This window comes from Larus michahellis, chromosome 2 (genome assembly GCF_964199755.1).
Source record: "Larus michahellis chromosome 2, bLarMic1.1, whole genome shotgun sequence".
In the NCBI taxonomy this organism is placed as follows: domain Eukaryota; kingdom Metazoa; phylum Chordata; class Aves; order Charadriiformes; family Laridae; genus Larus; species Larus michahellis.
This window is the reverse complement of record NC_133897.1, coordinates 88,711,671-88,737,944: the sequence shown is the minus strand read 5'-3', so window position 1 is coordinate 88,737,944 and position 26,274 is coordinate 88,711,671. Positions and strand designations below refer to the sequence as shown.

The 26,274-nt window shown below is 43.4% G+C and overlaps 1 protein-coding gene across 1 annotated transcript in view; it reads left to right on the top strand.

The window, feature by feature from the left end:
- Positions 1-10,777: 10,777 nt before the first annotated feature.
- The window catches only part of FBXL7 (F-box and leucine rich repeat protein 7), a 200,175-nt gene continuing 184,678 nt past the window's right edge, over positions 10,778-26,274 (top strand). Inside the window, exon 1 of the mRNA XM_074576172.1 lies at positions 10,778-11,413. Within this exon, the coding sequence (XP_074432273.1) occupies positions 11,377-11,413 (37 nt within the window). The 5' untranslated portion in view covers positions 10,778-11,376. The remainder of the gene's footprint in view (positions 11,414-26,274) is intronic.

The window sequence follows — 26,274 nt, the reverse complement described above, 5'->3', positions numbered from 1 at the left end:
ACTCCAGTTTCCCACATTTAGGGAAATCTCAGATGAGCTTCATCACCTTGGTACACTGTTTCCCTGAATATGTTGTCTCCTCTGCTGTAAAAATCAAGATATTCTGTGTCTGAGATTAGTTGAGGCTAAAGCTTAGGTGAGAGGTACCTCTGGGATTTGAACTTGACTACTTCTGCTTTCTAGGCAAGAACTTGAACCAATGAAGCTATTCTTGCAAACAGCTGTGTAAACTATGTCCTCATTGATGTCCTGCTGTCCAGAATAGTCTGGAGTGACCTTTTTACTGGCCAGTAGTGTCGTTGACTATAGAGTACATTGGCCCTGCAGTGAGTTTTTGAGTCCTTTAGAGAGGCAGCATATGGATTGCTATCAACTCTGAGCATCCTGGTACCTCATAAATGGAGTACATCAACTCTGTATCTCATTTTTTGTGGTACAGGATTTAAAGCCGCTCAGATAAAGTAGTTTTTCTAAGACTGCTAAGTCCAAACTTTCTCTCTTTAACCAATCATATTACAAAAAAGTGACTTAAAAGAACTGTTGATATGTCCTCCATTGCAAATCTACTAGTGATTGCAACCTAATGCAACATCGGAGAAATTTTAAAATTAGCAGCTTACAAAATCAAGGAGTTATGACTACATTAACCCCCTGTGTTTAATCTGGGAGTTAAGACTTGTTGGAAAAGAGGGCATGAAGGAAGAAACAGGAATTGTGAAGAACATGGAGAAATAAATAGTATCCTGCTTGGGCAAGGCCAGTGTCTCTATTGAACATATGGGACAGATACTCCACAATCAGTACAAGCAGCCTGTTTTCATATGCAGCGTCTCCTGGGAGATGTCCCTTGAAAATTGTCTAGGTGTTCATGAATATGGCTAAAAATCAGGCTAGTAGGAGTGGTTTTTTGTAGGCACCCCCAAACTTTTGTTGACAGAGACAGTTGGAGACTGGAAGGTACATAAGAAAAATCCATGACTTCCACAAGGAGGTGCTCCCAAAGATGTGGTAGCCCTGCAACAGGCCTTGTAGCATCTTCATGGAGCAACAGACTGAGCTGGCAAGGCTGTCAGGGTCTGGAATATCTCTGAGCCTTGACTGACTGATGGCTCAGTCTCAAGTGCTCCCTGTTGGAGCAGACCATATTTAGCTGCTAATGTCTTGATGGTCCACCGGTTCTGGCGAGAATAAGTACTTTGAGGACATCATAAGCTTGCATTTTGGGACTTGCTCTTGTGATGCATATCTGAAGTATCTTGCAGTATTATGACCTGAAGCAGAAAGCTGAAGTTCACTATTTCTCCTAGAAACTGCTTTACATTAAGACTCTGGCTCATGTGCCCCCAACAAAGGGTGGTGGGAGTTTAATATCCCACTGTTCTTCACCTATTTGTAATGTCTATTCATTGCCTGTGAATCCGGTGTGAAGCAGACGGAGATTTTTGCCCAGATTCCCATCATTCCAGTGTGCTAACACAAACCTGCATTTATTGATGGTTTAAGTGAACACTTGACACCTTGAACAGATATGGCTGAGGAGTCGCACTCAGGTTTTAAGCCATTTTGGCTACAAAGCAATGACTTTTGACGTAAGAGGACACACAACTCAGGATGGTAAAAATCAAGCACTAACAGCAAAATCTGCCAGAAGAAATCTGTTAAAGGCTTTTAAACTGTTTGTGGCATTTTCCCTGGTGGTTGGAAGATGCCAGCTTTGAAAGCAGACAGTCTTAATTTAAGATATTAATTTTGATATTCATTTAAGCAGTAAATTATTAGATTTTGACATACAAAGAGGAGGCAGTGGGGTGGAAAAAAAACATCTAAAGAGAAAATATCCAGAGCCTTACTAACAGACAGTATTTCAACATGGGATCTAAAGTTTCATGTCACCCACTCCTCTACTGATTGCTATCACCATCTGCTTGATCTATTTGATCATCCGTCCAAGGGAGAGGATGAGTTAGGTACTTGATCCCAGCTCCTGTAATCTACAGATGATATGAAGGCTACCTCTTCATTTCTTTCCATCAGATCCCGAAGAAATGACCTACCCTCGTCTGTTGCGTTCTTCGCATTGTCATCAAGTGTATCTTTAAACCAAGTTTTGTGGTAATGAAATGGGCAGACTCCTCCTGGAGCTGTCAGTGATGGGCCTGTTGTGTGGTGAAGGGCAGTGTCTCACAAAACAGAAGTATCAATGAAAATCAAATTGAAAAGTAATGCTTCAGCTGTTGGCTCACTTTGTAATAAGATCTGTATAATATTTCTCTTAACTATGAAGGACATGTGCAAGTGATTTAATATGTATGAGCAAAAATATTTAGAATAATAGATCTGAATGTTAGAAATGAAGCAATGACACTTTGTTTCCCAGAAGCAATTGACTGATTTAATTAAGCCAGAAATTAGCCTGTTAGATGGTGGCTTATAAAGTTTCTGGAAATATCGAATGCATGCTAGTTGTGCTGGCTTTACATGTGGACACTGTCCTTATGGCACATTTCCAAATTAGTCATGGACATATGGGACAAGGCAAGCTGCCTGTGGGGGGATGAAAACTGGAGGAGGCAGGGGGCCTTTTTACTGAACCTGATGCACTGTGTACTAGAGTCACTCCGCTGGAACATTTGCCATAGGCGGAGAAAACTTGCTCTGTTATTTACGTGAAAAACCTCCTAGCAGAGCACACAAACAAGACTGTCCTATTGTGCAAGGGGAAGTGTACGTGCTCTTCATGGGCTGATGCTTGAACTGTTCCTTTCCATCAGGACAGCTGCTGTCAGTGTCCTCTGCGGGTTCATGCCTGGTATTCAACCCTCAGCTTTGTTTCAAGAGGTAAATGCTGATGTTTACATAGACATGGGCTTTTTCTGCACTGTAGCACGGTAGTCCAGCTTACAGCATTGAAAGAGCTTCTTGTGCCTGCTTCTTCAAGCACACGTTTTTCTCAGAGTACCACACTTCTGTTTACAAACCAAGTTTTGGTTCTTGGTTAAGAGTGCAGGACATGGTGATAGAGTGGCATTAGCATTACTGACAACAGAGGTACCATTTGTTGGCTTTGCCTTAGGGAGAAGGCACACGGCTTGCTCTCAGTGGGCACAAACTGTCTCAGAGGAAACCGAGTTCAGCTCCGTCTGTGTGTTGGGTGACCCTGTGACTGGACAAGACGTGATTCTGGCAGGCCTGTGAGGAGATCTAGCAGCATCAAAGAGGCTGATTTTTTCCCCCAGTAAGCCTTGTGCTACCTGGGAATTCTTCTCTGAAAACCAGGGGAAGTCAAGGCTGACTGTGCAGGGTGTCAAGGAAGTCCAGGCTGACTGTGCAGGGAGTGACACCACCAAGGGAAAATGAGGCATTTTGGTTGCAGGCTGGACAACTCAGGTGTGATGTCTCAGGAAGCTCAGAAATACAACAAAACTTTCTGATAGAAACTTGGTGAAACTCCCCTTCGTGTGGCTAAATTGTGCTGCTTAGGAAAGGAAGAAAGAACTGGGAGGGAGCCCGTCAGGGCTCAACAATTCAAGAGCCACTGCCTGTGAATTTTCTTAGGATGTTTTGCATTAACATCAGTCTGAGGCAGAAGAATGGAACTGGCAGCGGCGAGAGACCAGAGGAAAGCAGTTGGTTCAGGAAACACCGTTGAAGACTGAATATAAAGGGAAGTTAGTGGAGATTAGTGCTGAGGAGAAAAAATCTGTGGAAATGCAAGAGGTTACTGGTTACCACCTCGGGAGGGAGGACAGTAGAGGAAGGAAGCAGGAAGGGAAGACCAGAAGGGTGGAAAGGAGGTTTGTTGAGTGAGGTGTCTGAGATAAATGGAGCCTGAGAAGCTGAGACTACAGCTAGCCAGGTGTGAAGAAAGGATATGAAATGAGGCGTGCATGTGGTGTGACACTGTTTGTACGGGTAGTGGACCAAGGTCAAAGGAGAAGAAACAGTGCTTACAGAGATGCCTAATGCAGCGTCCTTTGTCCAGCACCCCATGATCCCGCAGCACCTGTTGCTTCTTGGGAAAAGATACACGTAGCTGAAAAAATACTTTATTTTTCCCCAGTGTTGATTCCTGCAGGCTGTTTCTAGAAAGGGGTTTCCAGAGTTTGTCTACATCCCTGTTTGGGGAGTGCCCACAGTGTGAGCGTCCGCTATGCACAACCCAGGCACAAATCTCACCCTGCTCTGTTTTTCACGGAAAGGAAACCTGGCCACACTGGCTGCACGGTGTGCTGCAGCCAGGGTCCCAAGAAGAGGGGTAGCGTAGACACAACCACGGTGCTTGGAAAATCTTCCGTTGCCATCAGTGCTTCTCTAAGTCCAACTAACAGCAGACTGTTTAGCAGAGCTTAGGCTTTCAACCCTGCAAAGGATTGCTATAGATGTCAATGAGATGAGGCAACGTATCTTCTTCTTAAGTTCATTCTTTGCTTGGTTCTTGGAGAATGCACCACCCAACCCTGTGTTTTAAACCCAACAAAAAAACCCCTACATTAAAATCACAAAGTCAGACATAAGCTATGAAATGCCAGAATTAATTTTGCTTCTACAGTCCTACTATGTCTCCATTGTGCTCATGCATTGTAATGCCATAATTTACATAATCGCAAACTACTTCTGGGAATGAAGCGGTTTTGCAGCGCTGGCTGTGGGCCCCGGCCTTGTTTGTTGTGGAAGGTGTATTGTGGACAAGGCAGGGGAATTCAGGACGGTGGTTCTGGAGCTGCACACAGTCTTCATTCCTGTGTTTTCTGACACTTGAGACTTAAAAGCTTGACTTTGAAAACTCACTGTTCTTTTCAACAGATTTTACATGTAATGTAAAACATGTTTCAACACAGTCTGAACTTTTTATTTATTGCTTTTGTTGTTGGAAGAAGGGAAAAATCAGGTCTAGTGAGGATTTTCTCCTGTAAAACTGAAAAAAAATCAGCAACATTGTCTTAAAATCTCAGATTGGTTAAAATCTTTCTGTTTTGTATTTGAATTAGTTGAACTTTGGAAAGAAGTTTAAAATAAAACTGGATCTTTATTTAATAGAACTGCCTGTACTTCATCTGTTCTGCGATCCCATCAGCATAAGACAAACTTGTTAAAGTCCAAAGTGTCCTAGAACTTGAGCACCACTTTGATTTAATGCATTTTAACCAGATCTATTGAAGTCATAGCGGGACCAGAGCCTTTGCTTGGCTGGAGCAGCCTGACCTCATGTGAAGGGATGCTATGAGAGCTCTCAGCCAGCAGAACAGACTCAGCTAAAAGCTACCCCTTAAAATACAATCAGAGCTATCCTTAGATCCAGCAGCTTTTTAGCCGTGTAGATCAAGTCACTCATAATTATACTAAGGCTACTAATGATAAAATGGCACATACTCTCAGGTCATATGGCGATGAGACCATAACTTTAATCTATATTGATGAATATAATCTAGATTTTTTTTTCCTTTAGGAGGTAGGTCGTATTAATGGATCATTTTGTAGTTAATAAAACAATATGCTTTTTATAATTGCTTTAAGTTGCCAGCAACATATTAGTCAAATTTCTTTTGGATTCTTTTTCACTTTAGAATGCCCAAAAGCAGTCAACACAGATATTATCATGGAGTGTTCAGAAAATATATGCAGCCATATGAACATGGTGATGTAAAAGTAGAATTAATTAGAAAAATATTACTTGGCTCCTGCTGTCTTTAAAAGGATACTTGTTTTTTTCATCATTTTGTTTAAATACAAAGTGTGAAAACAAATGCTTAAACTGTCTCAAGTATGAAAAATCAAAGCTTCCTACATCAAATAGGAAACTAGTCTCAGTTTTGTTGCTGGAATTTGAAGGCCTGGGATACAAATGGCTTTTAAACCGAAGTTTGACATAAAGCTGGTTGGAAGTAACTGGAAGTTTTTTATTTTTGTTTATTATTATTTCAAAGAGGAAAGCTTAGACTAAAACTGAAGGGAAAAAAACCCCACCAAAACCAACTGTGGCAAAAATTCCAGAGCCAAAATATTTGGTCTTGGAATTGCTGTGATCATGCCTTATGGAAATAGTTCAGTTGCTTTCAAATTTTTTTTTCCTTTATCCAGAACCCTTTGTTTGGCTACTTCTTCCAAAATCGCTGTGGTTTTATTCATGGAATAGAAAAATGGTGCATCATGAGACACGTAATGCACCACAGAGGGAGGCCCGTAATGAATAGAGATGTAATACAAACACTCCCAGGAACAACTGTAGCAACACATCCAAATAGAAACGTTTTGGCCCATAGCTTTCTTGTTCTTCCTCAGCCCTAATAATTTCTAAGTTCCTCTTGCGGGGACAGGATACAAGACTAAGAAAGGTGCATTGATGTCTCCTCATGAAGAAGGAAAATGGCAATTTAGGAAGGCACATCTCATGTAACAATGAATCTTTCCCAGTCCTGCAAAGCCAGTTGTACATACTCCATCTTCTCCCCTTTTAGGTGAGCTTATACTGCTTATATTAAAAGGCAACAAACCCAAAAGTTATTTTTATCCTTACAGAAAGCACTTCATCTCCTTTGGGTCATTGAAACGATGGCAGAATTGATGTGCTTTCAGATTCTTTTCACCGTTTTGAAGTGTAGGGTATCTTAAAGGGTTATTGTAAACAGTTTCACAAAGGAATTATATGATGTGGTTCAGGCAGCTTAACTCAGTCACAGCCAAGACACTCCTACTAGCCTTTTGTATTTATGTATAAATATACTATGTTTGTTGTTCAAGCTGAATAGTCTCAATGTATAAGGTACCGACCAACTGGAAGACAAGGAGAAAAAAAAAGAAAAAAAGACTACTACAAAACTTTGCCTAGAATGAATGAAACATCTTTGAAATTGTGGAAAGAAAATATCTTCTTAGGTCTCATCCACAGGCACCATAACGGTACTAAGTCCCAAACCATATGGCTGGGCATAATAGACCTCCCAGACTCCCACAGCGAATCCCACAATGAACCAAGCGTTTGGTAAATACTGAAGGGCTATAAGATGACTCAGTCCGAGTTGTGACTTGTAGGTCCTCTTTGAACTAGCATTTCCCAGCTTCTCTGTTCGTGTTGACGCTTTTGGGCTTATGAAGCTCCAAGATTGACTGTCCTAAATGCCTTGCACAAAACAGTTACCCATTGTCAGTAGTATCATCTGTGACGAATACATTTCTGCTGAGTTTTATGTCTTCATATGAAAATGAGTTTCGTACTTTATTGCTTCTCCATGTGCCTTGCATCTCACTCTCCTCTAGAAAGAGCGTAACAGGATGTGCAGCAGAAATATCCGTCCTTCGTCTGAAAGCTGAATTCAGATCTCCTAAACCAAGATGTTCTTTCCTCTCTAGGCTTTTTCTCCTGGTTGGTGTTTTTTTGGGGCTGTTTGTTGTTGAGGTTTTTTTGGTTGGTTGTGGGTCTTTTTGTCTTGGTGAGGTTTTTTTTCCTTTCCTTCTGGTTCTGGTCATGTCAGAATATTCCTGGGATTTATGCCATAAACTTGACAGAGTGGTAACTTGTTTGTCTAATTTCTTTATTCTCTACAGGGCTCCCTTGACAGCTGAACTTCCTGTCTTACAAAGCACCAGTCTATGCTATTCCTAATAAGCAAAAATACTCCTTGGCAAAGGGATTCATTTTAGTTGTGGTGCATCAAATTTCAAGTTTGGAGGGAAACTGCTATATTCCATCTCACGGAGGCTCCGTTCTTTCTGAATCCCGTAAAATTATTTACGTACAGCTATGCACTTGGGTCTATGTGAGATAATGTTTCCAATCAGCCTAACAAATTTCTCTCTTATATGCAAGAAAGTTGCTGCAACAAATGCACAGCCTTCTAGGAGTTAGAAGTGGGACTGTTGGCCTTCCTGGCCCTACGGCCCCCACAGGAAAACTTTCAGGTGGTTGACCGCCATGGGGTGCACAGCACACAGTGTGACATGAGGAGCTGAGGGGTTGCCTGGGGAGTCATTTGCAGTGGCTACTCCCGTCACTGTATTTCAGGCTAAGATGAAATGCAGCTGGGCTGCACGTGGAGCGGGGACACGTGTTGGATTCAGCCTGCCTGCCTTGTCCCACAGCTGGGGACTAGCATTGCCCCACAGTACTGGCTGGGGGGAGGACAGTAGACGGTATGGCTGGGCTGAGTCAGAGGTGAGGGCCTGAGTGACAGAGGTAGGCTGCTGTGCCATAGATACCCCTAGTTTTTCCTTTAACATCCTACTCTCCCTAGGTGAGCTCCTAGGAAGTGTTTGGGGTGGGTTTCTCAAACCCTAGAAACCACACAGCAGGAAAAAAAGGATACTTCCTTCTCTGTCTCCGTTGGCAGTCTGTGGGCCCGTATGTGAGGCAGACATCAACCTCACTCCATAATCTTTTACTGTTTTACAGAAGACCAATTGCTTCTCCCCCACCCTCTGAACAGGTAGCTCTCAAAAAGAACACACTGCATGTTAAAAGCAGGCACTTGCATCAAAGCCTGCCCGCCTGAGCACAGTATAAATTTTATTTAATATCATTGGTTAGAAATTAACCTTTGATTACAGAAAACTATATTTTTTGGCTAATTCACATTTTCTTTCAAAAAACCTAGGATGGTAATTTGACCAGTCTGAGCCCAGAAGGCAATATTTTCTTAGACATTCACTGAACGGGGTGTGTGTAGTCATCTTGAATCAGGACCAAAACTTTTTCAGAAGGAGAAGCATTAATGACCAGTATCCGATGGGATTAGAGCCTAATTAATGTTGCCTGGTGACTTGTCAGTCACTTGTGCTGCTGGTACTCATTTCAGCTTCAGGTACTTAGCCCACCTCTCAATGAAAATCCGCATGTTTTCTTTTCAAGTTAACCTCCCATCCCCAAAACTTCAGGTTTTAGAAACTTTCTCTGTGGTGCTGTCACTGCTGATGCATTTGCCTCTGCAGTTTCATATGCCATTTGCATATGTTGACAAAGATGTAATTTGCTCAGAATTATCTGTACATGCAGTAATTGTCTAGCGCGTGTTGTGATATATTTAGGAAGACAGGCTTTTTCACGCATAAGATCATAGTGGGGTGCAGGGAAAACTGCTCAACTCATGGTTTAAATCAAATCAGGATTAAAGCGGTTTTGTCTTTTTAATAAGGACGTGTAATGACCTGGCAATCAGCGAGCTGTGTGCTGAGGATCAGCATCAACAATAGAACACATAAACCACAATAGTAGATAAAGTGCAAAATGATGTTAGTGAACAGCTATAAACTTCTAAAGGCCCCGCTATAACTAATCCTAACGAGTCCTAGTCTCACACACGCACAGCTGTGGGCACGCTGCTCTCCAGGCTGTGTGGGTTACAAGCACCCCCTCTCTTCTGGGGGTTTGGGTCCCCCAATTCGCACACACCTCCTGCAGGTATCTGCATAGCCCACATTTTTGGTGTATTTACGCATAACCTGTGCTGCTCCCTACGACTGGCTAACGCATGTGCCACAAGTGCCCCCGCACACCTGGCGTGTGGGTCCCCGTTTGTCGCACCCCAAATTGCCACCAGGCAGAGAGCCAGCACCATCAGGCCGAGGCGAGATGCTGGTGGGGTGACTTTTGGCAGTGTCAAACCAGGTTGGACCGCTGCTCTGTGCCTGCTCCAAGGTCTCTCTCTCCACCTATTGCAAATTTTCATCCTTCTTTTTTTACTTCTTTTCAATCTACCTGACTCATTTCCAAAAATCTTTTGGTAACCCCTGATCGACACGTAGTCTGTGTAATAGTTGTCTTAAGCAAAGTTACAGAATCACAGAACGGTAGGGGTTGGAAGGGACTTTCAGAGATCATTTAGTTCATTGTTGTTATTTTTGTTGTTTTAGTGCTAGCCCTTTGGGGGCAAGCATCCTCTCAGGACTGGTATTTTGGGTGTTAATCAGTTCACACATGCATCCATTTGAGAGCTTCTCTTCGCTTTTGTGGGGCAGAGGCACTGTGGACCCTCCCCCCGCCCCGTGGTAGTGAAAACCATGATTCCCAATTCTGGTGTTAGGGTGGGCTGCCCTCGGGAAAGGCCCTTACCCCATTAGTGGTGTCTCTTATGCCACTGAGCACGCTCCACCGTTTCGGATACGTAATGTCCTGTTAGATGGCACTGGTAACAGTAGGTGAGTTTGTAAACAGCCCTAACGTTTGAGCTGAATGGGCATATATTGCTTCTGGTTTCCTGACAATCCTTGTGGTCTTGAGGGTTAAAGAGTCTGTCTTCTGGGGTGAATGGAGAAGACGCTGTTTTTTAAGAAAGCTGAATTAAATAGAAACACTTCGAAGCACCAGCCCTATAGGATACCTGAAGAACTAATTTGGGGATGTCAAACAGTTGGATGTTTTTCTTCGATGTGGTGGTGATTCAGTGTCACATCTGTGGGAAGACTTATCTGCAAAGGAGAAACCAGCTCCGGAGAAGCCGGGAAGGACGGGTAAACAGACGGCCTGTGCGGCTGCCTGGCACACACGGTGACTTTCTGACGGCTTCTGAGAGCTGCGGAGGGTTGGAGGGTGCCACGAAGGTGTCCCACCGGCAGCGTCTGACCACGGGCAGGACAGCCGGACAGGGAGCTCCCTGTCCCGCCCTGGATGGGTCCCTGCGGGCGGTGCTGCCCACCCCCTCCGCAGCCCCCGCTCCCCTCAGGGTGGGCTCCGGGACAGCCCGGGGAAGGTCCAGCCAACCCCGCTGTGTCTTTAAAGGCCGGGGCCGGCTCTCGGCTCCATCCTCCGTCCCTCCCTCCATCCCTCCCCCCCTGGCCCGGCGGTGCTGGGCGCCGGGAGGAGGCGCCTGCCGCTAACAAAAGTCTGCGGCGGCGGCTCTCCCCTTTCTCCCTCCCCGGGCAACAAGTGGTTGGAGGTGGCTTCCCGGGGGAGGCGGCGGCAGCGGGGCTGCGAGGAGGAGGAAGAGGAAGGCGGAGCGGCGCTGAAGCATCGAAGGAGCCCCAGCGCCGGCCGTGGGGCGACGGAGGCTGCGCCCGGGGGCTGTCCCGCCCGTGGATTATAACTGGAGCCGCCTCCCTTCCCCTGGCACCCCGGCTGGAAACCGGGGCGGGGAAGGCGCCCCGATACATCGCATTTTTGATTCTTTCCCCCTTCCCCCCCCCACCTTTTTTTTTTTTTTTTTGAGGGGGGAAGGGAGGGTGTCGGCCAGCAGAGAAGAAGCGGAAAAAATCTCAGGGCTGCTTTGGACGTGTCGTCGTGAAAACTCCTGGGGTTCCCCCCCCACCACCACCTTCTTCTTCCTCTCCTCCTCCTCCTCCTCCACCACATCCCGGTTCCACTGCCGGCACCCGCGGCCGCTCAGCGCCCCGCGGTAGAGATGCTGCGCGGCGGCGTAAGGAGGCGGCGGCGAGCATGAAGCCGGCAGGATGGGCGCGAACAATGGCAAGCAGTACGGCAGCGAGGGTGAGTTGGGGGAGGGAAAAGAGGGGTGCTGGGGTAGCAGGGGGGTCGCCCAGCCCCGGGGGGGAGGTTGCCCGGGCGAGAGGCGCCGCGGCGCCTCTCGCCCGGGCAACCTCCCCCCCGGGGCTGGGCGACCCCCGCCGGGAACCAGGACACGACCCGCTGCGCCGAGACCCTTAAAATACCCTTAATTATGTTGGTTTTTTTTAATAGGTGGGAGGTAACCGCTATCTCAGTTTATGAGCGGGGGGGGCCGCTTAAAACGTGGAGGCAGCTCGGGGGTTATGGCAGCGTAACTTCGCTTCAAAACTCTTCGAGCGCTCTTTGTAATCCTTTTCTACTTGTCTTTATATCCCAGGTTCCTTATATTATGCAGTATGGTATATGACTGCTTCCTGTCTGAACAGAGAGAGAAAAAAAAAAAAAATTAACCCCAGGAAAGAGGGGGGAGAGTTAATGTTCTCCAGCTGTTATCCAGCGATTGTACTCCTGCAATTTCGCTTCAGCGAAACTTTAGCGGGTTTGGTTTTTCGAGATACAGGGCCTGATTCATTCTTGTGGAAACCTATCAGTCTCGCTGGGGTTGCATCAGGGATGAATTTCAGCTGCTTTGCTGCTGGTGTGAAGGACTACTGGAACAGTCAGCTGGTGTCAGGCAAACCAATGGCAAGTACAGAAAGTTTGTCTTCCTGCCAGCTAGTTTTAAACTTTCTTTAACTTTTAGCTGTCTTGTATATGTGTTGCCCTCATAGTATTTAGGCAATGATATAGGATATATGTCTTCTCCCCATAATGTTGGGCAACTATAAAGGATCACTACATTCCCCCCCCCGCCTTTTTTTGTTGTTGAGGGTTTGTGGGTGGAGCGAGGGAGATGGTCCTATGGTCTGCTCGGTTCTTTGGGAGTCCACAAGGCAACTGCCAAAGAATACACCTCTGTCACATCCAAAATATGCATGAAGATTGTGAAAAGGAAAGGGGAAAAACACCACTTCTCAAACGGATTCTGCAGTTCCTTTCATTTATTGCCAAATAAGCTCTGCTTTCGGAAGAGTTGAAGAAGTCAGAAAGTTTATGCTAAAGATATTCTCACTGCTGTGGGGTTTTACTCACTTGATACCATCATTAGAAAAACTTCTGCATAAATGGGATGAGCCTGGAAGCTGCAATCAAAGCCTCTTTGGATTACTCCTGAAAGGCGAAATCCTAGTTTGTCCCGAGTTGAAAGGGATGGTGATTATAGTTCTGTTCACTTGAAAAAATCATGTTGCGGAGGGGTGTTTCGCATGATGATAGGAAAGTATGGCTGATGGATGCAGAGTCTTTTGCATCCCTCAGTAAAGTGGAAGAGAGCTTGACTGTTCCAGAACTACCTGATGGGAACTATGAGGAAGAGGAGGACTGGTGCAACTAGGATATTCTTAATTAATTCGCCTTTTTTCTCCATTCAGACTGAAGGCTGGATCCTGGGAATGCAGACTACATGGGGCAAAATTAATCTCTGCAGTACAGACCTGGGTTAGAAATAGGTAGAATACTGGTTTAAAAATAAAAGAAAATAAAAAAAATAAATAATAATAATGAAAAAAATCCCTAACCCCCACAGCCAAAACTTTGATGTTTCAATTTAGGTAACTTTCCCATGCATTATTAGTGCGCTTGTAGATCTGGGTTTCCCGTCAGCTTCTGTGTATCATCAATTACTGTGACACTTGGAGAAGTTTCCTACTTTCTTTCTGGGTGATGCAGGGAAGAACAAATCTAAATGTGGTAAAAAGGGAGGTCTTTTTTTCATAAGCTCCTGGTGCTTTTGGTGCCTTTGACAATCAAACTGCTTAATTGCTATAAGAAGTTCCTTTTTGACAGGATGCGATTGTGATCCCGGGTAGAGGGGTAGCACTCTGAGGAACCACGCGGTTGCTCTGTGCTCGAAGAGCAGCCTGAATATCTGGGTTGAAGTTCATAGAGTGGCACCTGTGGTTAGGTATGCGGGACAGTTTTCAGCATAGTGGGCTTTGTAGGCTAACGTACTGCAGAATGCCACTTTGGGGATGGAGAAAAGTGCTTTTGTTTAACAGAACTTCTTGAATACTGTTTTCATAGAATCATTTAGATTGGAAAAGACCTTTGGGATCATCGAGTCCAACCATCAACCCCACACTACAAAGTTCTTCCCTACACCATATCCCCCAACACCACATCTAAATGACTCTTAAGCACATTCAGGGATGGTGACTCCACCACCTCCCTGGGCAGTGTCTGACCAGTCTTCTGTGAAGAATTTTTTCCTAATGTCCAGCCTAAACCTACCCTGTTGCAGCTTGATGCCATCCCCTCTTGTTCTGTCACTAATTACCTGTGAGAAGAGACCAGCACCAACCTCTCTACAGTGTCCTTTCAAGTAGTTGTAGAGAGCGATGAGGTTCATGTTTGCTGCTTGCTGATAATCGTAGGTGAGATTTCAGAAAGACGGCTGCAAATGATTTTTAAAATGGCTGTTGTTTTTCAGGCTGCCTTCCCATCTGCTCTGAAACTGTGGAGCATCAGGAGTTTGCCTGAATTGCTTCTCATCAAAAAGGGCAAGGGTAACTCCTTTCCTGCTCAAGATACCACTTGTAAAACACCAGATAACCTTTAGTACTAGGAAGTTACATTTTGCATGGATTGTTACATTGTTGCACTTAACAGTACTAAACGGTTTTTCAAAATTCACATACACATTGTGTATGTAATAATCTCAGGCAGCTGTCCTAAGCGTTTGTGGCTAGTCACTTAAACTACACCGTACTGCCTTTTTATTTATTTTTTTGGTTGTCCAAGGCTTTATTAAATAGAATTTTATTGTAAGCTACAATTGTCATGTTAAGATGGACAGGACAGTTGGATGTTCGAGGAGTCTAAATTAGCTGTTTGCAGAGTCTGGTGAATAATTCCTGGCACCTTTGATGAGTATATCTGTTCTCCATAAATTTAATTTTTTAAGACAGGCTAAAACTTGCTCTGAATGAAACTTAAATGTGAATAAAATTGCTTCTCTGAAAAATCACGTCATGCAGATGGGATATGAACACAATGCTCATTTAAAAAAAATAATTCTAATATACCAAATTTTGTCTGCAGTTTACCTCTTTTAAAAACTAAATTATTAAATATAAGTTTATTTTCTTAGTTTGTACTTGGCCTTTTAAAATGTTTCTATAAGGGAGATGATTTCTGAAATCTTGTTTACCTAGAAAAATACAGAGCTTGAGATTTCTGGCTTATCATAGTGTGCAGTAGGTCCTGACTGAAGTGTTAAAGCTCGAATTTAGTCTTTCTGAATGTGTTCCAGCGGTCGTGTTTGAATAGCGTGACTGAAGCTAATAGACTGATAGATCTCTGGAGCAAGAAATCCATTTGATCATGGAGCGGTTCTTGTAAGGCTTGCACCTATGCAGTGGAAATGTATCATCAGTTACCTTAGCAAGAGGGCACATTGTTGTCCTTCACTTTCTTGCTTTAGGGATAAATCATTTGCCTTTCTGTCATTGATTGAGTTCTTTGTTTGATTGCCCACACCATGTCTGATTGATAGCAAAAGGAACAGCCTGCTGTAGAAGCTATCAAAAATCAGGTTTTTTGTTCACGGACCTTTGTTACGATGTATTGCTGAAGAGAATTGCAGCTGAGCAAATGACACCATTCATCACCGCAGATGAGGAGGCTGAATTGAAGTATATCGCCCTTTAATTATTGCTGAGTTGATTAGACACCTAGGCAGTTTCTGTTCATACTTTGCTGCACATCGTTTCTGTAACAGTTCTGTGCAGAATGAGCTTATGTGTGCTGGGCACGAGGCCAGACAGGGGCTGGCGATAGAGCCCGCTGTTGGAGCGGGGAGCAGCTGACATCTCCATGCTTTCTCTGGGCAAAGGTGGCTGAACGCTGTCCCTCTTACCACCTCAGACAATTTTGCATCCACAAGGGAAGGAAGTGAAAATTGCAGCCTTCTGTTTTATAAGGAAATTGGCTTTGTGACATGAACCAGCAGAGCAATCTGTGCTCTTACATACAAAAGGAACCTGTGGCATTGAGGTGGAATGGCTGCATTGCAAAATAACTATAACTTTTCTTCTTCCCAAGCGACTTCATTAAATTGTGAGACCTGAGAACTAGTCAAATGCGAGCAGCTAAATAATGGTACAACATTTTGACAATACCAACATTCAGACCTTATGAAGGCATGGCTTTTCAATGAGTCAGCTGTCCAGATTGCTACAGTTGGTGATAAAACTTCCTTTGGGTATCTTCTGCCCCTTCTCCTTCCAGAAGCTGACCTAGAGAGGGTTGGTGACAGGGTGCAGCAGCTCCGGTTGATCAGCTAAAACATATCATGAAAGACTTGATATGACACAGGAGCCTGCTGCTGTGGAGAGCAGAAATAGAGCACGGGAGAAATAGGTGAAATGGCAGCTTAGGCAAGGAAATCAACATAACTCCAGAATCACAAGCCTTGCTGACAAACTGATTTTTTTTTTTTTTTAATCTGAATATTTAATTTAGGAAGATTGATACAGAAACTCTTTGGGAATAACTTTAACTCAGTTCTGTTTTTGAAAACATAATTTCTCCAAATGTTTTTTTTGTGGCGTTTTCTATTCACATACCAGTTGGAGGGAGAATGCCTATGTTGATCCCAGTGTCCTGCTAGTGTAAGTGCTAGTGGAGAAACCTGCTTATGTCAAGGTATATAGTTGCCACGAAGCACAGGCAACATGGTTCACAAGGTGGCTTTAACTATGATGATGTGTGAGCAGGCGTATGGTAGCTGAAGCTTTCTAGGGATTGCCATCATGTAGCACTGTGGTGAAATAGGTCAGTCTGTTCATTTTGGAGTAGGATATTCTCTTAAATCCCTCCCTGCAGCAGGGGAAATGGTTAAGGTCTGCTTTACAGACCTAAGATTTCATACTTGCGTCCTCTTTCTTGAAGGTGCTGTTGGACACAGTAACTCCTTGCAAATGCTGCCTTTGATTAGATCTCTGCTAATTCAGTGATGGCAAGATCAGGTGGTGTGTGTGGAAATCTTTGAAATCCAAAAGTTCCATTATTGAGGACCTATAGACTTTTGCCTATGTTAGGATTTGTTTCCCTGCAAAGTGGTGGTAGACTAACTTCACGTGCAGTGTTTATGACAGGTCTGAAAAGCAGTATAACATGGTGGTCTTGCACTAGAGAAATGGTATCAGCGGTGAGTAAGATATTTTGTTTAAAGAGTCAAATCAGAATAGTTTATCAATGGTTTATACTTGTTATTAGAATCTGTGGAGCCTCACAGGATACTTTAATGAGTGTAAGGGAATGGAAAAAACAGTAAACTAGTTCTTATTGAATTCTTTAATACCAAAATTATGATATCCCCTTCCCTCTCCCCAAGGTATCTTCTCTGTTCACTACATCTTCAGCAGCCAGGGCAGTTTTTGATTCTGCTATTTTATTTTTTTTTTCCTGCCCCATGAGATTCTCAGAATCGAGTGAAGAATCTCATCAAGTTGGGTAATAAATGGCTCCTAGGCTGTGCAGTTTATTCCCACTTTGTTTTGATGTCTGAATTGCATTTACACATTACTGTCTGATGTGTTAAACATGAAGTTTAGCTTACAGCTTTTACCAGTGTCGTGCTTACTGTTCTGAACCTTTCCCAGGTGATCTGTTGAGATAAAGTATCTTGCAGTTCTTGGAGAAGTCTTTTTGTCCTGGCTTGGCTTGTCTCTTCTCATACAGCTACCCACTGCAAAATAGCTGCAATCGAACTGTAACACCCTCCATTGGACTACTGTAAATATTATGGTGCTCAATGGCACTTCTTGTGTTGCGCTTACTTATGTGATCATGTTCTGCTTTCTGGTGCTTGGCCAGGGTTAGTTCTTGCATTTTACCTGTAGCTGAGCTTCACTCTACACCATTCAGGGAGTTGAGATTTGCCTCTTAGCAGCCGGATTTGGGCAGGAAAGGTAGCAATTTTCAAAGTGTCAATCCTTCAAGCAATGTTGATTTTAAAAGTGACTTTGCACTGACAGTGACCAACTGCTGCTAACCAAAAGTAACCTTCATAAAAGCTGCTTTATGATATTCTTTTTTTTTATTGTGAATTTCAACTAACTGATGCAAAAGGATTTTCTGTGTGTGTGTTTACTCAGTTTGTCTCTAAAAAGTAAATTTACTCTAAGCTCAGTGCTTATGTTACTTCTTCGTGTTCAGATCATGTGGCGGGGCAGGGGGAGGGTCAGATACTGCACTTAACTGAGCTGCAGTGCTGCTTTCGGTTTCTCATAATACAGCATTTTCTGTCTTAAAAAAAAATAAAAATGAACTGCCTCTGTGTGTGTGTAAGCAGGTGTCCTGGTTCCGGTGGGGATAGGGTTAACTTTTCCTGGTATTCCATGCCATGTGAGCCACGCCCACCCTGAGCTGCCGGGGGAGGGGGCAGGAAGTTGCTGCTTAAAAGCGGGCTGGGGCGTCCCGGCTCCGGCCGGTCGGCGAGCGGCGGGGAGCGGCGGTTCCGTAATCGCGTTTGTATATTCCCCTGTCCGTGTTGTTGTTGTTGTTGTTGTTGTTTGCCTGTTCCCTTTGCTGTTCTGTTAAACTGCCTTTGTCCCAACCCAAGAGTCTTGCCTTTTCTTACGATCCTTCCTGTGTTAGGAAGGCACGTGCGAGCGGCACGTGGTTCTTTGTTGCCATCTGAGGCTAAACCACGACAGCAGGGATGTGTGTTTATGTACACACACGAAGTAACAGATTTGTGGGGGACTTAACATTAGCAACTTTTTAAATCTAGCTGTAGCTTTCTAGACAGTAACTTGTTCATGCATGTTAAATAAAATGTTACTTGTTTCATAAAGTGCTTCTGCAGGAAGGTTGGGTCTCTTATTTTATTATTCCTTTGTTAATAGATATAAGCTAGCTAACTGTACTCTATGGAGTTATCTTTGGCTTGGATGGTTGCTTCAGCTCAGTGCAAAAGTAACTGGGTGCTCTTTTGTACTTTTTTTTTTTTTTTTTTTTAAATAAAATTAACTGGGTGCCAGTCAGAGGCCTGAATAAACCTTGGTGCTGGTGATGCATGACATGGAAAGCTTCCAGCAGAACCCTCTCAGCTAAGGTAGTAGGAGTCTAGGACTTGGACACCCTAGTCTCTTTCACCCGCTCCTCACAGGCAGGGAAGGAAATAAGATTGCCTTGGTAACTTTCCTAAACTGAAACTGTATTTGCGTTTTCTCCAAAGAAAGTCCTTCTACCAAACTGGACGTCATAAAATCCAAGCCGAAGTCGATACGGTATCAATACTTGTGGAAAAACATCAACCTGTATTCAGAGTTGGCTATGTGGTTTTAAGTCTAAACTGCCACCTCAAAAATCTCCTTGGAGAACTTAGTTTTCTGGCATTTTCAGTCCTTTGGCTACTTTTGGATGCTTCACTTCTGCGAACAATTCCTAACTAGGAATTGATTTGCTTCTTTGTGGGTCTTGTTTGTGTTAGGAGAGTGATTGGCAGAAGGCAGTGGATGACATTTGAAGGCTGAAATGCACAAGTGGTTTATTTTTGCTCTTTGTTTTGTAGTCAGCTATGCCTGTATTCTTTAACACAGGACGTGTGCTTTGCTAAATTAGGGCAACTATTTCATTAAGGAGGAAAAAGCTTCAAAACTTGAAACATGGGTGATGGGCTATTGGTAGAATCTCTTCTTTGTTCATAAAGAAAAGAAACACGCAACATTTTCTGGGAATATGGCTGAACGAGTTGGGACTGGATAGACGTGCTGCAGGACTCTAGTACTCGGGTAGCGTTTAGGTTGAGTACTAGTAGTGTTGTAGCTGACGTCAAGGGCAAAAGCTATTCGTTCTGTCTGATCATATCCCTCACTTAATTCCAAGTCTACCTCCGTGTCCTCTAGCATAGACATCACATTAAGGACAGTTTTTATGCAAGACCTCCTTGGAGGATTTGAAACATAGAGGAGGTGCTATCATCTTGATGTTATCCTGTAGGTCATTAAAGGAGTCACACATCTTCCATGCTTGCCGCTTGGTATATGTGTCTGTAGATGACTCCATACAGAAGCAGAATTCAGCAGGGTCCATGGCCATTCTTCTCAAGAAATTACTAAGGTCTGCATATTGACCAAAGTAAGGGTCTTTACTCCAAGAAGCTCTAAAGCAAAAAGAAACGGGATTAAACTGTGCTGATCAGAGAAATGCTATCTCATATCTTCTATACTGAGGTGTGAAGAAGTACTGTTGTGATTGTGTTACGTAGACTGAACTGTAGAAAAGCCTGGAATAGCCACAGTTTCAAGTACTACCTTAAAGGAAAGGTTTGAGTTGGCTGTATTCGAACAGATATTTAAGGAAAACACTCCAACCCTATGCCAGTATCCAAACTCAACAAAATTTATTGGCAAAGTAGGTCTATTCACCCTACACACTTTTGTGTCCTCTACCTTAAACAAGTAAACGGGGTGGGGGGCAGAATCCTGGGTGGTTTTTGTTTCTTTCTTTCTTTTTTCCCATATGCATTTACCACACCCCACCAAGTTGAAACCCTTGTTGTAAGACTACCTGTTTATGCAAATGCATTATTTGAACTGGGTAATTACTGTAGGCATCTGCATGGCATTGGGAATTTCTTTCCTTCCTTTGCTCAACAGCACTGCTTGCTGAAAATGCAGCCCCAGATTTCATTTATATGCATGAGCTTTTAAAGAGAGGAATCTATAGTGGTATATGACAGAATGGTGGGGGTTGGGAGGGACCTCTGGAGATCATCTAGTCCAACTCCCCTGCTAAAGCAGGGTCACCTAGAGCAGGTTGCACAGGAACGCATCCAGGTGGGTTTTGAATATCTCCAGAGAAGGAGACTCCAGCACCTCTCTGGGCAACCTGTTCCAGTGCTCTGCCACCCTCAAAGTAAAGAAGTTTTTGCTCATGTTCAGATGGAATTTCCTGTGTCCAGTTTGTGCCCGTTACCCCTGTCGCTGTGTGTGCCCGTGTTGCTGAGAAGAGTCTCGCCTCACTCTCTTGACACCTACCTTTTAGATATTTATAAGTATTGATGAGATCCCCTCTGTCTTCTCTTCTGCAGACTAAACAGACCCAGGTCTCTCAGCCTTTCCTCATAAGAGAGGTGCTCTAGTCCCTTGATCATCTTTGTAGCCCTCCCCTGGACTCTCTCCAGTGTTTCCTTGTCTTTCTTGAACTGAGGAGCCCAGAACTGGGCACAGTGCTCCAGATGTGGCCTTATCAGGGCAGAGTAGAGGGGGAGGATGTCCTCCCTTGATCTGCTAGCCCACACTTCTTAAACGTACCTATGAGGATGTTATGGGAGACAGTGTCAAAAGCCTTGCTGAATTCGAGGTAGACAACATCCACTACTCTGACCTCATCCACCCAGCCAGTCATGCCGTCATAGAAGGCTATCAGATTGGTCAAGCATGATTTCCCCGTGGTGAACCCATGTTGCCCACTCCTGATAACCTTATTTTCCTTCACGTGCTTAGTGATGGCATCCAGAATGAGCTGTCCCATCACCTCTCCTGGGATGGAGGTGAGTCTGACTGGCCTGTAGTTCCCCGACTCCTCCTTCTTGCCCTTTTTGAAGACTGGAGTGACATTGGCTTTCTTTCAGTCCTCAGGAACCTCTTCTGTACTCCGTGACCTTTAAAGATGATGGAGAGTGGCTTCACAATAACGTCTGCCAACTCCCTCAGCACTTGTGGGTGCATCTCATCGGGGCCCGTGGATTTGTGGGTGTCGAGTTTGCCTAAATGATCTCTAGCCCAATCCTCCTCAAACAAGGGAAAGTCTTCCTTTCTCCAGACTTTCTCTTACCTCCAGGGTCTGGGGTTACTGAGGGCTGTCCTTAGTAGTAAAGACTGAAGCAAAGAAAGCATTCAGTAACTCCACCTTCTCTGTATCCTCTCTCACCAGGGCTCTCGTCTCATTGAGCAGCAGGAATATCAGTTATTGCTGTGACATTAGTAGATCTTTGCTCAGTGTGAAGGGTCCGTTCTAACACATCTGTCTTCAGAACTGAGATATGAAAATGCGTAACATAGAGCAACTCGCATTCAGACATAGGTGGCATAGTGACTCTCTTGAGCTGAAGAGTCATGTAGTTAGACTTATGTTGCCATCATACCCTTGCTGTAGTGGTGTGCATGATAGTGCAGTACTTGACCTGGAGCTCTGTATTCCAGGCAGGCTGTACTAGTAAACCCTTCCGAAGGCCCTTCTTGGAGTAAAGAGAGAAACAGGAAGCTCTCTTTCATGCCCGTGTTTTGAATCAGGAAATTCCTGTCTACAATACACAAATTTGTCGTATCAACATCTTAAATCATGTGACACTTTCTTGCTTGAGGATTTGTGTACAAATGTGTATAATAGCTGCAGGAATACTATACTGAAGTCATTTCAGACAGCATACTAACTGGGACGAAGGTGTTTTAACACTCTTTTCAGTGGATCTATTTTAAAAAATATCTTCCTCAATTTCCTTTTTTACTCCTGTAAAAACACTAATGAAATTTGCAGATGATATTATAAAAGGAGCAGCTATGAGGTCAGATTTTTTTTTTTTAAGACAAGAAAAAGGAGAAGCCAGAAGCATTGGCATAGTATCAATGATGGCTAACTTGGAAGAAACCCTTTTGATCAAGAGTCACACAGGCTTGTTTGGCAGTGAAAGGAGAATTTGGATCAAGTCTGGTTGTCACATTACATGTGTAATCTTGTCAGTTTGTGGGGAGCCCAGGCTTTTATTGCTTGTGTGACTTGCGTGCATTGTGGAGAAGCGGGCCATCTATTTAAGGCTTTGATATCACTTTGTTGCCAGATTGCACACAATCCTCTTTCTGTGTAACCGTGACTGCATAGGATAGAGAAACTTGGAGGTTTTTTCCTTAACTTGTTTAATAATTACTAGTATTTCATTTAAATCCTGCCCTTGAGAGATAGTAAAGCTATTGTGGGAACTGATGAACAGAAAGTGCATGTATTTGAGAGTTTCTTACGGTGCTCCTGAGCTCTTATCATGAAATGTTGTTGTCGTTTTGTCAGTGCTGCAATGATGGTAGTACTTAATCTATCTCACCGCTGGAGTGCAAGACAAAAGGCAACAGCTGGTTGCCAACAGAAGTACTGGACAGATCATCTTTTCTGTAGTACCTAGTAAAACATATTTCTATTATCCGTATTCCATTTGCCTTTTCTCTGACAGTTTATAAGGAAGTTACTTGTGACATCAACATAACTTTTTTTTATTTTAAACTAAGATAATGGAAACAATAAGCTATTGCTGAAATATGTGGTGAAAATTGTTGATATTATACTACTGCAACTCATGCTTTTAGAGTTTTTGGAACTTCAGGATTTACTAAAAGAGGTATAAATAAAAGCCTCAGAGCAGAAGGATTTCAATTCCAGTTATCCATGCTAGCATTAAGTTGAAACTAACAATATGCTCTCGTATGTCAAGAAGATCTAATAGCTGACCTTCCTCCTTGAGTTCATGTTTGATTGTACTCTTTTGCGGCCAACGAGCTTGAAGGTCCTCATCTGTTTTTATCAGCATTTGAGAACATAGGTGCTCTTACTGCAGAGCCTCTTGCTGAGTAATTCCTCTCTTGTTCTGCAATACTAGACTGCCAGTGGAGATCAGTGCAGGCAGTAAAATTACATTATGACATGATTTCCAGTCAACTCCTGGCTGTATCTTGATGTTTGCTTTAGAGCCTTTAAAGTCTATAACATCCCTGGGCAGCCTGCTCCAGTGCTGTCACCTGTAGACTAAAAAAAAAAATTAAAAATTGCTTTATTATTTTTAAATGGAAGAGCTTGCATTTCAATTTGTGCCCATTCCCTTTTGTCTGTTAACTGGCTGTCACTGAGAAGAGTCTGGCTTTGTCTTCTTTACTTCACTCTCTCTCCCCTCCAGATATTTTTACGTATTGCTAAGATTGCCCCTGAGCCCTCTCTTCTCCAGAGTAAGCTGTCCTAGCTCTCTTAAGTCTCTCCTTGTGTGTCAGATACTGCAATCCCTTAATCATATTTATGGCTCTGTTGGAGACTCTCTAGTGTGTCTACGTCTATCTTCTTATACCTCCCCAGGTGCAGGACTCTGCATTTCCTTTTGCTGAACTATATTCCTGAGGTTCTTGTTGGCCCATTTGTCATCCTGTTCACCTGAATGGCAGCAACCCTTTGATTTATCATAGAATGGTTCAGGTTGTAAGGGATCTTAAAGATCATCTAGTTCCAGCCCCCCAGCCATGGGCAGGGACACCTCCCACTAGACCAGGCTGCTCAAAGCCCCATCCAGCCTGGCCTTGAACGCTTCCAGGGATGGGGCATCTGCAACTTCCCTAGGCAACCTGTTCCAGTGCCTCACCACCCCCACAGTAAAGAATTTCTTCCTAATATCTAACCTAAATCTCCCTTCTTTCAGTTTGAAACCATTACCCCTTGTCCTGTCATTACACTCCCTGATGAAGAGTCCCTCCCCATCTTTCCTGTAAGGCCCCTTTAGGTACTGGAAGGCTGCTATAAGGTCTCCCTGGAGCCTTCTCTTCCCCAGGCTGAACAACCCCAACTCCCTCAGCCTGTCCTCATAGCAGAGGTGCTCCAGCCCTCTGATCATCTTCGTGGCCCTCCGCTGGACCCGTTCCAACAGGTCCATGTCCTTCTTGTGTTGAGGACTCCAGAGCTGGACGCAGTACTCCAGGAATCAGCCACTCCTCCTAGTTCTGAATCATCTGTGAATTTGTTGAGGGTGCGCTCTGTCCTATTGTCTAAGTCGCCACTAGTGACAGAGTTCCAGCTGCACTTCATGCGCTGATCACGTTAATTTGAGCCCAGTAGCTTAGTTGGTTTTCAGTTTGTCTCACGGTCCATTTTGCTAGTCCGTACTTCATCAGTGTGCCTGTGAAGATGCTATGGGAAACAGAGTTGGAAAGTCCTACTGAAGTCAGGATAAACCACATCTCTACTGTATTCTCCTCATCCACTGAGCCAGTTGTTTCATTACTGATGTCTGTCAGGTTGGTCAGGCATGACCTCCACTTATAAATTCACACTGATGACTCCTAATCGCCTTCTTGGCTTGGAAATGTTTTCCAGCAACCTCTGTCACTTTTCCTGGATTGAGGTGAGGCTGACCAGCCTGTGGCTCCCTATATTGTCCTCCCTGCCCTTCTTGAAGATAGGGGTGATTTTTGCTTTCATCCAGTTTTTAAGAACCTCTCCTGATTGACATGACCTTTTTAAGATAATTGAGAGTGACCTTGCCGTGGCATTGGCCAGGTCACTCAGCCCTCAGAAGAGCGTCACATCAGGTCTCATAGATTTGTGTCTGTCCAGTTTGTTTAAATGTTCCCTAACTTGATCCTGCTGTACTTCTACTGGTTATTTTTGTTTACAAAAGGTACTACCAGGCTTTCAGAAGCGATAGAGTTCAACTGTAGCAAGTTCTGGCAAGTGTTAAGGCTGTCTTACAGTAGTTGAGTATCTCTAAACAGTGCTCTATAAACTTGTGTCTACAGCTGGTTTGCAGTTTTTAAGCTATAATTTATTTTTACCTTATATTATTAAGGTTAAAAAAAAAAGTCTTCATTTCCACTGTATAAAGAAACTCACTCTTTCTCAATGACTATGCTTTCTCTTGGCAGAGAACAGATAAAATAGAAGAATACTCCTAAGAGTTGTGGTGGTAGAATCTGGCTCTGGGTTTTTTTGTTCCTGTTTCTGGCAGCATAAATGGTCTGTGCTTTTATGAAAAGCTTCTTCAATGGATTTTTGCTTGTTTCAGAAGGAACATCTAGCCCAGGATCACTTTCTTTTTTTTTGCTCTCCTAGAAAATGAAGAGTGTTGCTTTTGTTAATGGAGATATTATATTTGTGTTAATCACAGTAGGAAATAATTTCTGCCATTTTCAAATTGATGTAGCTGTGACTGGTAAAAATACTTGACAGTTATCCATATTCTGCTGGTGTAAAGATTTGCTTCTTTCCATGTATTCTAGAATTGGACCAAAAATGACTTAAATCCTCCATTTAAATAATGGTGCAAAGGGTACGTTAATATTCAAGTTTAGAAGAAACGGCTTATTTTTCATGAGCGAAATAATGAAATACGATTGTCTTAAATTTTCTTCTGAAAACAAAAACCAATCATTACCAGATGACATGGTTAATTTTTAATGCTCTAAAATGCTAGTAGATCCTTCTCGGTTTAGAATCTTCTAGTGAAAACTAAAGCCGTGTACAACACAAGGTGTTTTGGGTATTGCTACATCTTACTCTACTTGGCAATGTAATTCACATTTTGGTTTTAGTACCAAAAAGCTACCTTTAGGTTAATTCACCTGTTAATATTATCTATTCCTTGAACATTTGTTTTATGTTTGGGGTAACTTTCTAGAAAGATGGAAGGTTAAATGCCCTGTGACATAATCAGGTCTATGAAAGATACTGGGATCAGAACTATATTCACAGTGCCTGGATTAAAACATTCAAACATAAAGATTTTAGGGGTGACTCTTTAAAAACAGTCTTTCTTTCCATTTGTATGTATAGACTATACAGCATAGTCAGTATGAAGTTTTCTTTGGCACTCATTAGGCATAAGCAGAATATTTTGCATATGTCTTCATTTCTCTTGGGAAATTATTGCTCTTCATTCCCCTGTGGGTGTACCTTTTGTTGCACTGTGTGGTTGTCTTTATGGAGAAACATGAATGCTTGTTGTGGGTATTTATTTCTCTTGCCAGGAACTGCTGGAACAAAGGTGAATGTGAGACTTCCTCTCCCTCAAACAATTACTAATTTTTTTC